General features: G+C 39.0%; 1 protein-coding gene across 4 annotated transcripts in view; it reads right to left on the reverse strand.

The window, feature by feature from the left end:
- Positions 1-14,819, reverse strand: part of gpcpd1 (glycerophosphocholine phosphodiesterase 1) — a 67,860-nt gene that overhangs the window by 20,621 nt on the left and 32,420 nt on the right. For all 4 annotated transcript variants that reach the window (XM_072581445.1, XM_072581443.1, XM_072581444.1 and 1 more), the window contains 3 exons: positions 8,003-8,126; positions 2,682-2,925; positions 1,476-1,632 (listed from right to left, as the gene is read on the reverse strand). In XM_072581445.1, the coding sequence (XP_072437546.1) occupies positions 1,476-1,632; positions 2,682-2,925; positions 8,003-8,126 (525 nt within the window). The remainder of the gene's footprint in view (positions 1-1,475; positions 1,633-2,681; positions 2,926-8,002; positions 8,127-14,819) is intronic.

A 14,819-nucleotide genomic window follows, 5' to 3' on the forward strand; every position in this document is an offset into this window, starting at 1 on the left:
GAGAGGTGCTACATTTTGGGAAAGCAAATCTTAGCTGAACTTATACACTTAATGGTAAGGTCCGAGGGAGTGTTGCTGAACAAAGAGACCCTGGAGTGCAGGTTCATAGCTCCTTGAAAGTGGAGTTGCAGTTAGATAGGATGGTGAAGGCAGCGTTTGGTATACTTTCCTTTATCGGTATTGAGTACAGGAGTTGGGAGGTCATGTTGTGGCTGTATAGGACATTGGTTAGACCATTGTTGGAATACTGCGTGCAATTCTGGTCTCCTTCCTATCGGAAAGATTTTGTGAAACTTGAAAGGGTTCAGAAAAGATTTACAAGGATGTTGCCAGGGTTGGAGGATTTGAGCTGTAGAGAGGGGCTTAACAGGCTGGGGCAGTTTTCCCTGGAACATCAGAGGCTGAGGGGTGACCTTATAGAGGTTTGCAAAATTATGAGGGGCATGGATAGGGTAAATATGCAAAGTCTTTTCCCTGGGGTCGGGGAGTCCAAACTAGAGGGCATAGGTTTCAGGTGAGAGGGGAAAGATATAAAAGAGACCTAAGGGACAACTTTTTCACACAGAGAGTGGTACGTGTATGGAATGAGCTGTTAGAGGACATGGTGGAGGCTGGTACAATTGCAACATTTGCAAGGCATTTGGATGGGTATATGAATAGGAAGGGTTTGGAGGGATATGGGCCGGTGCTGGCAGGTGGGACTAGATTGGGTTGGGATATCTGGTAGGCATGGACGGGTTGGACCGAAGGGTGTTTCCATGCTGTACATCTCTATGACTATGACTCTAAGTGTTAAGACTTCTGCACCTTGAATCCTCATTTCTGAGAAGTGCAGCCTCAGTCTATTGTCACAACACAAAATTTTAACAATGATGCAAACAATATTTGCCAGTATTTTTGTCCCATCACTCCCCCAAAACAAAAACAAGGTGTCAGTTCTGACATTGAGATAAAGGTCACAAAACTCTGGGGTTGTCAACATACATAGCCAGACCCACCAAAAGCATGGGGGCAAGATGGATTTCAGATTAGAATTTGAGATGTTAAACGACTGACTATGCTACTGATCAGTGACCAAGATCCACGAACCATATTTAATGAACTGTCAATATATTTGGAACAGAATGAGAAACAAAACTGGCAAGACAAACCTAAGACAAAAAGCACACTATATGAGCACTGTATTTATATAGCCTTTAACAACCAAGTTATTGAACTATCAGATAATTACAGTGCAAATAATTTCGAGCAATTTTCTTCCTAAAATAATTTCCCTTATTTAACAACTGAACAGACATGGTCTGCACACAGTATTTAACTTTGCTATCAATTGTCCAAAACGTGTGTTGGAAATCTCCAAATTGAATGGGCTCAATCACAAACTATGACCAGCTTACTAGAGTGTAGAGTGCATGTGTAACATTTGCATCACTGTACAACTATTCACTAAATTCTGCAATTTTAAATAGTGATACCTTTCACTTTTCCAATAGTTTGTCTAGAATTTCTACTCATGATGGGAAGTGTGATAACTCCACTGGATTTTTCCACAATTGTTGAGGACAGAAGGCAGGCTGTTCCAACAAGGCCAGGAAGTGCATCACCTTGTACTACTGGTACACCCAACTCTTCCTGTAAAATACAAGTATGAGTTTGTGCCATATTAAAAACATAAATGACCTAAATTGTTCATGCAGCATAAACTGTTGAAAATGCTCGAGAAAAAAACAAATCCAGGAAGAATTAAGAATAGCAAAAATGCTGTTCTTGATAATTCATAATCAAGTCTCTAATTTTTTTGAAGCCCTCAAACCATACAACTCTTGCTGAATACTAGTCAATCAAGTCCCTTCTGATTTTCTTGAACGTGTTAACTACCCTCTGACTGTATCCATTTTTCCCATAACATTTTGAATTCTTTCAATCCTTTGCACCTAAAAGTACCAAATCCATTTGTGTGGTGGCATTATTCAAGGATGTCACTTTCAGACCTGATCAACTCTGCATTTGTTTGGCTTTCATTCCCACATTGCATTTTAAATTTCGCTGGTTTTAATTTTATACATTCTCTTCATCCAGTACATCTGCCCTGGCTCACTGGCAAGTACACCATTTTAAAATTCTCATCTTTGTGCTTAAATTACCTCACATGCAGGAGACAATCTAGTCCTGATGTAAAAGGACAAACTGGAACAGCATTAAGGATTTTGTCATATTTACAAGTGGAAGCTGAAAATACACATATTAAATTGGACAAAACTAGTGATTGAAGCAGAGGTGCGAACAAATCTTAAAAACTTGTAATAAGCAGAGTACCCAGAATGCATGAAGTTTGCTCAATTTGTGAGGTTTTTGTTTACACTGTTACAGCTTCTGACCATGGTTACAGCTTCTGACAGAATGAGGTAGGCTTACCTCAGTGAAGCTGTTATCAGTAATTAGGGGTTAGATGTTAGGAAGAGTGGAGGGGAGATAACCTTATTTCCCAGGTAAAAACCTTGCCAACAAAAACAATGTTTTCAAATAATACAGCAATTATCTTTCCAATATGAAAGATACATTATGATTTCTTTCTTTCTACCCCAAAACTTCAAAACAAAAGCAGATCATGGACAATTATTGCCACATCACCTTATAAACAAGCTATTTTAATAGAAAATAATTAAGAACAAATGTCATACCTCAAAGAAGTCAAAAATTAGTTCCAGGTTATCTGGCTCCATTGTTTGAATGCTATACTCTGTCCACTGACTAGGGTCTAAGGCATATCCACACTCTGGCTGTGAGTGACGTGATTTGTATCCATTGTCGCTGATTAAGGAGATTTCTAAAGTATTGGGCATCTTCGGCACAGAGGTAGAGGTAGTCAGCAGTTTGTCATCATCTTCCTCCTCCTCTTCAAAACCCTCCAATGTCAGCTTTACCCTTTAAATAGCATGGCATTAAAGAATTCAAATTAAAAAACTGCAGGATGTTCATCTAATATTCACTTCGTATCAAACAATCTATCATTTTGGTCTTAAAAGTTGGGGGAAAAAAAAGTTATCTTTTAAAACAAGACTAACTAGCCTCCACATATTGGTTTGCACAGCTAATCTATCAACTAGCTAATGCAAGAAGTTCTAAGATTATTGTAGACTTAATGACATTCACTAACATCATTTATTTTAGACAAGATTTGAGCTCATGGCATGTGGGCTTTAGTCTGTGACATGAACATGTTAAACAGAATCATAGAGATGCACAGCATGGAAACAGACCCTTCAGTCCAACTTGTCCTTGCTAACCAGATATTCCAGCCTAATCTAGTCCTACTTGCCAGCACTTGGCCCATAGACCTCCAAACTCTTCCTATTAGTGGATCCATCCAAATTCCTTTTAATTGTTGTAATTGTACCAGCCTCCATCACCTCCTGTGGCAGCTCATTCCATACACGCACACCCTCTGTGTGAAAAAGTTACCCCTTAGGTCCCTTTTAAATCTTTCCCCTCGCACCCTAAACCTACACCTTCTAGTTCTGGACTCTACAACCCAGGGAATAGACCCTGTCTATTTATCCGATCCATGCCAGTCATGATTCTATAAACCACTGTTACGATCACCCCACAGTCTCCGACACTCCAGGGAAAACACCACCAGCCTATTGAGCCTCTCCCTATAGCTCAAATCCTCCAACCCTGGCAACATCCTTGTAAATTTTTTCTGAACCCTCTCAAATTTCACAGCATCCTTCCGATAAGAGATAGGCCAAACTTGCATGCAATATTCCAAAAGTGGCCTAACCAAAGTCCTGTACAGCCTCAACATGACTTTCTAACTCCTACATTCAATGCTCTGACCAATAAAGGAAAGCATACTAAACATCTTCTTCACTATCCTATCTACTTGAGACCCCACTTTCAAGGAACTATGAACCTGCACTCCAAGGTCTCTTTACTCAGCAACAGTCCTGCTCTGATTTGTCTTTCCAAAATACAGCACACCGCATTTATCTAAATTAAACTCCCTTACCACTACTTGGCCCATCAGCCCCTCTGATCAAGATCCCATTGTACGCGGAGGTAACCTTCTTTGCTGTCCACTACACTTACTAACTATACCACCTATGTTCACAGCCAAATCATGATGAAAAGCATTGGACCTATCACTGATCCTTGTGCCACACCACTGGTCACAGGCCTCCGGTTGCAAAACAACCCTCCGCCACCACCCTCTGTCTTCTAGCTTTGAGCCAGTTCTGTATCCAAATGGCGAATTCTCGCTCTATTCCATGTGATCTAACCTTGTTGACCAGTCTACCATGAGGAACCTTGTCGAATGCCTTACTGAAGTCCAGACAGATCATGTCCTTCGTTCTGCCCTCATCAATCCTCTTTGTTACTTCTTCAAAAAAACTCAATCAAGTTAGTGAGACAGGATTTCCCATGCACAAAGCCATGTTGACCATCCCAAATCAATCCTTGTCTATCCAAATACATGTAAATCCTGTCCCTCAAGATTCCCTCCAACTACTTGCCCACCACCGATGTCAGGCTCACCGGTCTATAGTTCCCTGGTTTTTCCCTTACAGCCTTTCGTAAATAGTGGCAGCACGTTTGCCAACCTCCAGTCTTCCAGCACCTCACCTGTGACTATCGATGATACTAATATCTCAGCAAAGCCCAGCAATCACTTTCCTCGCTTCCAGCAGAGTTCTAGAATACACCTGATCAGGTCCTGGGGACTTATCTACTTTTATGTGTTTCAAGGCATTCAGTACATCCTCCTGTAGCATGGATAATTTTCAAGATGTCACCATCTATTTCCCCACAATCCGTATCTGCCAAGTCTTTATGTTTAAGTATTTCTGTAGAAATGGGAATACTTAAAAAAAAAAGCAATATGAGAATGTGTGTCCAGTGTGTAATGATGTAAAACTTTCATTGGGAGTGTGTTTACGAGCAAACACATAGTTCTGCACTAAACCTTCAGTTTAGGAAATCAGATTTTTTTCCCCTTTAATTAGGGGAAATAGCCAAAGCTTGCAAGATGTTTTTGGGTTTCAGTTTGACAGTTTGTGCAGAAGTCTTCGCTGAAGTCACATGTATTGCTTCATCAATTGCTCCTCAAAGAAGTTGGCTTAGATTGTTTGAACAAAATTACCTCAATTTCAGCATTTCCGTTTATGAATTTCAGATCAGAAATCTTTGATTACAACCCTGAAAGAGTTAACTGAAGCTGAAAAAATTCAAGTTCACCCCCAAGAACCGGGGTAGGGGGAACTGAAGCCACAGTTACTTCAGGCCTTTTAGAGATCAAAACAGAGGGAATTCTTTTTGATGGGAGCACTGCATTTGCGATGAATGGGACTGCATTTCAATTGGTATTTCTAAATCTTTAAACTTGTGTATATAGGTCTGTGTATTTGTGTGTGTCATTCAAAAACTACCTTGTTAAAACCCCCAAAAAATTATCAAACTAGATTTCAGTCTGGTATCGTATTTGCCCAGTAATTACATCAGCTAGCAGAGTAACAAACAGAATTTGCTAGAGAAACTCAACAGGTCACTAGACCCAAAAACTTTGACTCTGCTTTCACTCCACCGATGCTGCCAGACCTGCTGATTTCTCCAACAAATTCTTTTTTTGATTCAGATTTTCAGCATCTGCAGTTGTGTTTGATTTTAGCTGGTACTGTAATACTGCCCAGTCTATACAATTATTATATAACAGACTGGGGTTGCCATCATCAGGTTTCCTATTGATATAAACTAAACTTGAGAGGAAAAAGAACCCACTATGCAAAGGGGAGTTTATTTAAAACAAAAACCAAACTGAACAGCTTTGATTGCATGGTGTATTAATTCACTGGTCTGATGTATGTCTCTCTTGTATAGTGCATAGAATATGTAATTCCATTAACTAAGCGTTAGCCAGCTATTAGTCAAAAACAGAAACTAAGTTTAAGAACATCCCTCCTTCACAAGTACTGCAATGTTCGATGTATATACTTCAACCTATAGAATATCTCATCTTTCTTGGGACACAGCCTCTTTTTATTTGCTGACAGAACATTTTTTCCCCCTTATAGAGGATGGGGAAAGTAATGAGAAATCAATTTCATGCTTGATAGTGGTGGTAATGGGGCTTCAACTTTTCTTGTCTGGCAGGAGTCTGGAAGGAGCATCAAAAAGTCAGATTCTCCTTATCAAAACTTCTCAGCAGTATCACATCTATATAACTTATACAGTGATAAGATTTGTGCTTTCCAATATTCAAATGAAATCGCTAGCATGGTCTTTTTCCTAAAATCAACCTGTTCAGAGTTGTTATTACCCATCTCTGGATTGGTTGTGATTATTTGTGTGAAGTTACCATGAATGACTCTCCTTCTCTCCTCTCACTTGAGGGGTGGGAACTCTCAGGTTAAATCACCAGCAATCAACTCCACTGACAGAGCAGACCACGGTCTGCTAGTACTATGGTGACTTTGCTTCTTAATCTGAGTATTTCAATTGTCTCTTATGACAGCTTTCTAAATGCCAGAACTGTACAGACCACAGCAATCAGCTGTGTGAATTCTGCTTACTTTCCACTAAACTGCAGCTTCCCAAAGAAAAACACTCTGCATTTTTAACAACCAGCAATGGATGAACAGAAGTGTCCTGTAATTATGTAGTTGGCAGACAGGAATCACAGCTTTTAATCCCCACCACAACTGGTCCCTAGTCATGAACTCAAAACAGTCTTCCTAGCCATTGCCTGAGCCTGAATCAGACCCAGTGCCTGCCGTAAGATTATTGACATCTCTGTAACATCGCTTCTGTGCCCTCCTCAGTTCACTTGGTGTGGAGGTCTCATGCCATGCTTTTGTTACTCTTGGACTTGACTAATCTAATGTAATCTCGGGCTGCCTCCCACACTCTATTGTGCAAATGCGAAGCAACCACAAACTCAGTTATACATAAATCCAAAGTTCCCATATCATATCCGTTCTTGCTGACCAGAATGGATCCTGCTGCTAGGTTTGAAATAATTTAAGCAATTTTACCCTGGTTTCAAAAATCTACACTGGCTTTCCTATTTCTTGATCAGCTAGGAAATCCCAAGATTTATGTTTCACTCTAACCTCAATTGTTCCACGATTATTGCTCAGAGTCTAGGTTTTGTAATGACCTCCCTGAATGTCTCAATAGCTTTTCCCTCCTTTGAAGACATTCCTTAATACTAAACACAGAAGTAAAATTGCTCACATTTACCCTATACTCAGGATTGTTACAAACTTCATCGAGAAGAAGTTTTGATAACGGCCCTATTTTCCTCCATACTCACTTCAATGTCACAAAGGAAAGATACTGGATTAGCTCAAATCATGCTCAGATATCTAGGTGACAATTCAAGATCCAAAAATTAAAGTTAATCTTGCAGTAGGTCTGCACACAGGCAATGGCATTTGTTTTTATATCAGTGGCACAAGGAAATATAGTTCAAAGTAGCTTTAACAGAAGAAACTTTCAAAAAAGTAATGGTGAATGGCATCTTCGGGTCAAAAGACTACACAATGCAAAGTGGAGTACCAAGATTAAGTTTGAGGCTGATTATGCAAGAAGGATATCAAACAAACCTGGTTTAATTGACAGTTAGCAAAGCTATGACATTACTAAAAGGACAAGGGGGAATTATTCCCATGACCATAATAACGGTTTTTGCAGTTTTACTGCTGTGATGCAAGCTCTCCTGGGGTCAACACAAAGTTAAAATATCCTCACAATTCAGTTATTTTGTACAGCTTACAGAAAAACTACACTAGCTTCAGTAAGGCATTGGAAAACCAAACAATAAGCATGCAAATCCGGACAGAATATATTGTGGCTTGACAAATTAGATAGAATGCGATTCACATTACTAATCATCTCAACTTGATAATGTACAGTAGTTAGAAATTTCACTTCTTAACAAGGAAGACAAGATTTATGTTCTGAACAGCCTTAAAGGAGCAATGTTATATTTTAAGTGATTTACCTAAACCTGGACTTCTTGAACTTCTTCTTAGATATGGAAACTGGAGGTTTCTCAGAATAATGCAACCTCAACCGAATTTCACTTTGGCAAGTTAACCACCCAGACTCCAACTTCTCAACGTCATCTGTAATCACAAATGAAATTACTTAGTTTACATGCATCAAGAGATATCCTATAAACTGCTCCACAAATTGGCATATATTTTTCAAACTTTGAAAAGCTAACTATCACATTTCACAGACTACATCCCATTTTCCAAACAGCATTACATTTTAGTTATGTCAGATTATTACATAGCAATATACAAACAGTGACAGCACAGTAAATGATTTAAGTATCAAATGATTGAAATTAGATTTGTGTTGGTATCTTCACAATTAGCTATATTCTAAAATGTTAAAAAGTGTTCTATTCAGCACCTTAATTAAAAAACGGTAAAATACTTAAATTAATCTAAACAACAAATGTACGAAGAACAAAAATATTCAAGAAAACACTTGAAAGCAATAACAGCAGACCAAGTCATCATCCAAATTGCAAGTCTTCACATGAAGTATCTTATTGGTCTCGTTCACCATATACCCTCTGTAGAATTGTTCACCTGATGATCTGCACCACTAATCAAAAGAAATACAGTGATTTGGGTCACTGATTAAAAACTCTAGCAAGGCTAAGCTTATAAAAGTAACAAGAGAAAAAGCTAGTGAATCAATGACATAGAAGGAACATCTTAATTCTGTCCACTTAGTTCAACAGTAATCTCTCAATTGTAAGACCATAAGACACAAGAGTGCAAGTAGGCCATTCAGCCCATTGAATCTTCTTTGCCATTCAATGAGATCATGGCTGATCTGATAAGCCTCAACTCTGCTGCCTTTTCCCCATGACCTTTAGTTGCCATACAGATTTTTTAAAAAGTCTCAACTTTAAATATAATCAATGTTTCAGCCTCAACAACCCTCCGCAGTAAAGAATTTCAAGACTCATCTACTATCAAAACATTTAAAATGTTTTGAGATTCTGAGATTGTGTCTTCCAGTTCCAAACTCTCCCACAAGGGAAAACAACCTTTCTGCACCTAAATCTGTCACGGCTTCTCAAAACTGCACATATTTCAATAAAGTCATCTCTCTTTCTCTATCTCGACAAGTACAATCTCTCTAAACCTGGCAACAGTGTAGCGAACCTTCTCTGGACAGCCATCAATGCCAATATATCTTTCCTTAGACAAGAGGCCCAAAGTACTTAAGCTATCTTCTGACCAGTGCCTTGGGTAGTGTTAGCAAAACGTCCTTACTTTCATATTCCATTCATTTTGACTTAAAGGTCATCATTCTATTTGCTTTCTCTTGAACTGGTGGACTTAGATGGTAGCCTTTTGTGATTCATGGACGAAGATTCGCAAACCACTGCGTTCTATAGCTTCCTGCAGTCTACAAAATTAATATTCAGCTCCTCAGCACACCTAAATCATAAATATATAGTAAATAATTGTGGCTCCTGTCCCTACAGCACACCTCTAGTTACAGGCTACCATTCTGAAAATCCCCATTACCTAAATCTGCCTTCTATTAAACAGTCAATTCTTGATCCACACTTGAGTACCACTTCAAACACCGTGAGCTCTTACCTAGTTTAGTAGCTAACGTCTGGTACCTTATTAGACACTGAGAATTCAAATGCATCACAGCCACTGTTCGCCTTTCATCTATCCTCCTTTTTACTTCTTCCAACAATTCTAACTGATTTGTCAAGCATGATGTCTCCTTCATGCTGACTGCTTGATCACATAATGCATTTTGAAACACTCTGCTATGGCATCTTTTCTAAAAGGCTTTAACGTTTCCCAATGGAAGAAGTTAATCCAACAGGTCTGTAGTTACATTTCATTTTAGAGTCATAGAGATGTACAGCATGGAAACAGACCCTTCGGTCCAACCTGTCCACGCCAACCAGATATTTGTCCCTATTTCGTGAAAAAACAGCTGTTGTCACTTGCAGATTTCCAATCCTCTGGGGATTGAAATCTAGGAATCCCTGGAAGCTTACTACCAGGACATCCATCATCTCTGTAGCTATGTCCTTTAATGCTACCATTAAGTCCAGGGCCTTATTGGTCTTTAGCCAGATTACTCCCTTGCATTTTTACCTCCAGTGATAGCTTTCATTCTTATTTCCTTTTCTCCTTTTGCCCTTGAATATTTAGTAATTTTGAGATACTAGTGCTTTCTACTGTGAAGACTGATCCAAAGTATTTATACAATTCCTCTGCCAGTTGTTGGTTCACCAATTATTGTTTTGTCCACCACCTCCCCCATCCCCAAATAACGAAAGAAGCTCGTTGTACATCTTGATATCACTTACAAATTTACCCTCAGTTTATTTTCTCCCTCTTGTTTTTTTTAAAAGTCATATTTTGTTGGATGTTTGCAACTTTTGTAATTCTCTAGCTTACTAACTTTTTGACATATTGTATTTCTTCCAATTTGACCTTATGTTTAAGTTCTCTGGTTAACCATAGTTGGCTTATTCCTTTCCTGGAATCCTACTTTACAGGGATATATCTTTACTTTCTTAAAATGTCTACCATTATTCCTCAAAAGTCTTTACTGCTAAACTGCTTCCCCAGTCCATTTCAGCCAGTTCTACCCTCATTCCTCTGCAATCAATCATTTTTATTTAAGCTTAGCACCATTGTTTTTTTAATGTGGGCATGCCTAGCTAAGCTAGCACTTACCCTCCATCCCTAATTGCCTAGAGGGCAGTTAAGAGTAAACCACATTGCTGTCCAACTGGAGTCACATGGAGATCAGACCAGGTAAAGACAATATGTCTCCCTCCTTAAAGGCTGGTAAACCAGATGGGTTTTCTCACAAACAGCAGCAGCTTTGTGATCATCATTAGACTCTTAATTCCAGACTTTCCTCTCAAATGGAATGCTAAATTCCACCATGTTACAGTCACTGTTTTCAAAGGAATCTTTTACTCTGTCATCAGTATTAAACCTACGTCATTACATATCACCAGATCCACAACATACTTTAGGAAACTACCCTAATACCCTGGTGGCTCAATGCATAGCACTGTTGTCTCTGAGAGCTAGGGTTTGAGGTTCGATTCTAGCTTTGGATGACTGTTTGCAGTCTACATATTTGCCCCATGACTGTTTGGGTTTTCTCTGGGTGCTCTGTTTTTCTTCTCCCCGCAGGTTAGGCAGATTGGAAATATTGAATTGCCCATAATGTCCAGGATGTGCAGGCTAGGTGCATTAGCCATGGGAAATGCAGGGTTACAGGACTGGGGTGGGCTTTGGTGGGATGCCCTTCAGAGTGTCAGTGAGGACTCAATGGGCTGAATAGCCTGCTTCCACACCGTAGGGATTTTACGATACCCCAGGTACATATCATGATTTCTTCCTTATGACTTCCAGTGTCAATGATTAACGCACTACTTTTATGCCGTCGTTATCACCTGACTTTTGTTCTACCATACAGCTATCAGGGAGTCTATAGACTACTCCTACCAGTGTCGTCTTTCTCTTTTTATTTCTTAACTGCCACCAATATATTCTACACCTAATTCAAGATGATTTCTTACTATCATATTTATTCCATCTTATACCAACAGCGTTATCCTACTACCCTTGTGTTTCAGTTTGTCTTTTTATTAAGTCACATACTGTTGAATATATAGTTCCCATCTTGGACTTACTTGTAACTGTGTTTTCTGTAGGGCTTTAGGGTCATATCCATTAACCTGTACTTGCACAGCTAACTCATTTATTTTGTTCCAAATACTATAGGTAATAAAGTCACAAGCTATTAACTTAGACTTTTTATACCACTTCCTGTTTTGATCCTATTCACTGCTGTTTCTCTATGCTTGTTCACGCTGGGTAAATTTATCCAAATAACTGTGCTGTAATTCTGCCAAATCCTCTTGCTTTTGAAGCCTATTTTTCCCTCTTCCAATCCTACATTAATTTGAAGCCATCATGATAGCCATAAATATTTGATTCATCAGGACCTTGGTATGAGCGTGGTTCACATGAAGCCCATCCCACCAATTACACATTCAAATTTCACTCCTGAGACTTCAGCATATCTATCCCGGCACTTCAGTGGAATATGTAAGGTTTGCTATGTCAATATGAGCACTACCTTTCAGGTAGAAAGAGGTCACAGCTACACAGATGGACATAAAAGATTCTTTAGGATGAGAATAAGTGCTCCGCCTAGAGTCTTGGCTAATATTGCTGTTTATTGGACCCTGTAGGTATTACCACCACATTTCATTATTTCACCACTGTCACTATGCTTCAAAAGATACTTAACTAGCTGTAAGGCACTTCTCTCTATGTGTTTATGATAAAGATGATTTATAAATACATTACTTAACTTCAAAATTTAGACTTGAAAAACCTGTTGGAGAAACTTAGAAATTACCTCTTCAGAACATTTTTTCTAGTTAGCGATTCACTCAGATGTTTCTTTTTTCACATCATACACCAGCAGAGCCAGACAAAATGTGGAAATAAGAGTCTATATTAGAGTGGTGCTGGAAAAGCACAGGTCAGGTAGCATACAAGGAGCAGGAAAATCCACATTTCAGGCAATAGCCCTTTCATCAGGAAGGGCTGAAGGGTTTTTGCCCGAAACGTCGATTTTCCTGCTCCTCGGATGCTGCCTGACCTGCTGTGCTTTTCCAGCACCACTCTAATCTCGGTTCTGATCTCCAGCATCTGCAGTCCTCATTTTTGCCTAAAATGTGGAAATGAACCAGTGCAAATGAGGTGGCTAAAGGATCTAATGCTATTGTTCACATAGATAAAAATGACATTCAAAAGTTGGCCAGAGATTATGAACCACAAAATTACTCCAAAAAAAATTGAACAGTGAACAAGTTGTTTCACTGAAAGATGAGAATTATAGTTGATTGCAACAAATAAGTCTGTGAACAGAAGTTAACATGGACGAAAGATTTTGATTACCCAGTGACAATTACAAAGCAAGCATTAAGTCAGATACTTACAATAAACTCCAATTCCTTAATTACACATGCAGAGAATGGGACTAGAGATAGTGATGTATTGCATTTCTTCATCAGCAATAGATAATTGAAAAGGATATTGCAGATGCGCATTTTTTGTGCCACATTTTAAAAAGACCCCACTCTCAGATATGCAAATACAGTTAAATGAGAGAGGCAACCAAATACAAAATAACCCAAAGTACAATTCATTTTTACAGAAAAAAGAAACCTACACACCTTAGCTACAGTCAGCAACTGACCCATAAGGAGATGGTGATACATACATGAGCAAGAAACACTAATCATTTTGATAAGAACACCTACAAAAAGTAATGCATGTTCTCAATTAAGTATGAGGTGAAGATCAACTAGGAGAAAGTGAGGACTGCAGATGTTGGAGTACCAGAGTTGAAAAGTGTGGTGCTGGAAAAACACAGCAAGCCAGGCAGCATCCAAGGAGCAGGAGAATCGACATTTCGGGCATAAGCAGTATTTTCAAGACTAAAATTAATCAAAGGTTCGAGAAAGGGGGTCACAATAGTTGAACAGTGATCTTTACAACTTCAAGATTGAAGACCCGGGTTCAACAATTCTGTTGGGAGAAATAAACAACTCAAGAATGTTAAGTAGACCATGGGTCTGATTTTGTGCTAATAATGACAGTGAATCTGTCAGCATTTGAAATCATTCCCTCTCTGCAATGGACAGCAACTCCGCAGTGTGTACACATTAAATGTGGAAATTCTGACTGTTTTTCCCCAGAGTGATCTTGTGCATTTATATGCATGTAAAGAAGCTGCACATAGTTTCCCAGAAACTGAAATTAGAGAACAGCACTCTTATGTTTATAGTTTTTATGCAAAAATAGTTCAAAATTTTATCTTGCTGAAATAGATGCAATGGAATCTAGCGTCTATGGGTACTCTAAATAGCCCCAATCGCCCAAGAAGAGTTATTTTGTCTTGGTTGAGTGCCAAATTTCTCATTATAAGGAATTGCACATTTTTCAATATTTTAATGACTACTTTAATTTCATGTGTCTGCCCACTTATTTTACATCCTGTAAGATTTAATAAATAAAACTGAAAAGTTTCAGCTGAAAGCATGTCGAGCGTAAGGCTTAAATAATGGTTAAAACTATGCTAGCTAATAAATTCAAAGATGCATTAACCATCTTAATCGGGAAGGTGCGTGATGGCAATTTTGCTAGACTTCTAAAGGTGGTTGGGGTCGAATCTCTATGAAGTACACTGATTAACTTGCTTCACAAGAATCACTGTTTGTCAGGGATAGACGGGAAAGTGGAATGTCGAAGACAAACAAAACAGCCATAACCCTACTAAATGATGGAGCAGGCTTAAAGGGCTGAATAGTCTATACCTGTTCTTAATTCTCATATTTGAATGTTCAGAACTCCTGGCTTACTTTCTAGCCTTTGATGAACTTCATAACATGCTTGTAAAAACTTAACAGACTTTGCTGAAACTTGTCTGAGGGGTGACAACATCTATTGAAGTATCGCCACTGGCAATATCTTCCTCCATTTGTCCTGCCATGACTATTGAAATGACAAATGGCAATTGTCACCAGATCACACTGCTTTTATTTTAGAATCCCTACAGTGTGGAAACAGGCCCTTCGGCCCAACAAGTCCACACCGACTCTCCGAAGAGTAACCCACCTGGACCCATTCCCCCTACCCTATATTTACCCCTGACTAATACATCTAACTCGCACATCCCTGAATACTATGGGCCAGTGCACCAAACCTGCACATCATTGGATT

The sequence above is a fragment of the Chiloscyllium punctatum genome, chromosome 11 (genome assembly GCF_047496795.1).
Source record: "Chiloscyllium punctatum isolate Juve2018m chromosome 11, sChiPun1.3, whole genome shotgun sequence".
Classification (NCBI taxonomy): Eukaryota; Metazoa; Chordata; class Chondrichthyes; order Orectolobiformes; family Hemiscylliidae; genus Chiloscyllium; species Chiloscyllium punctatum.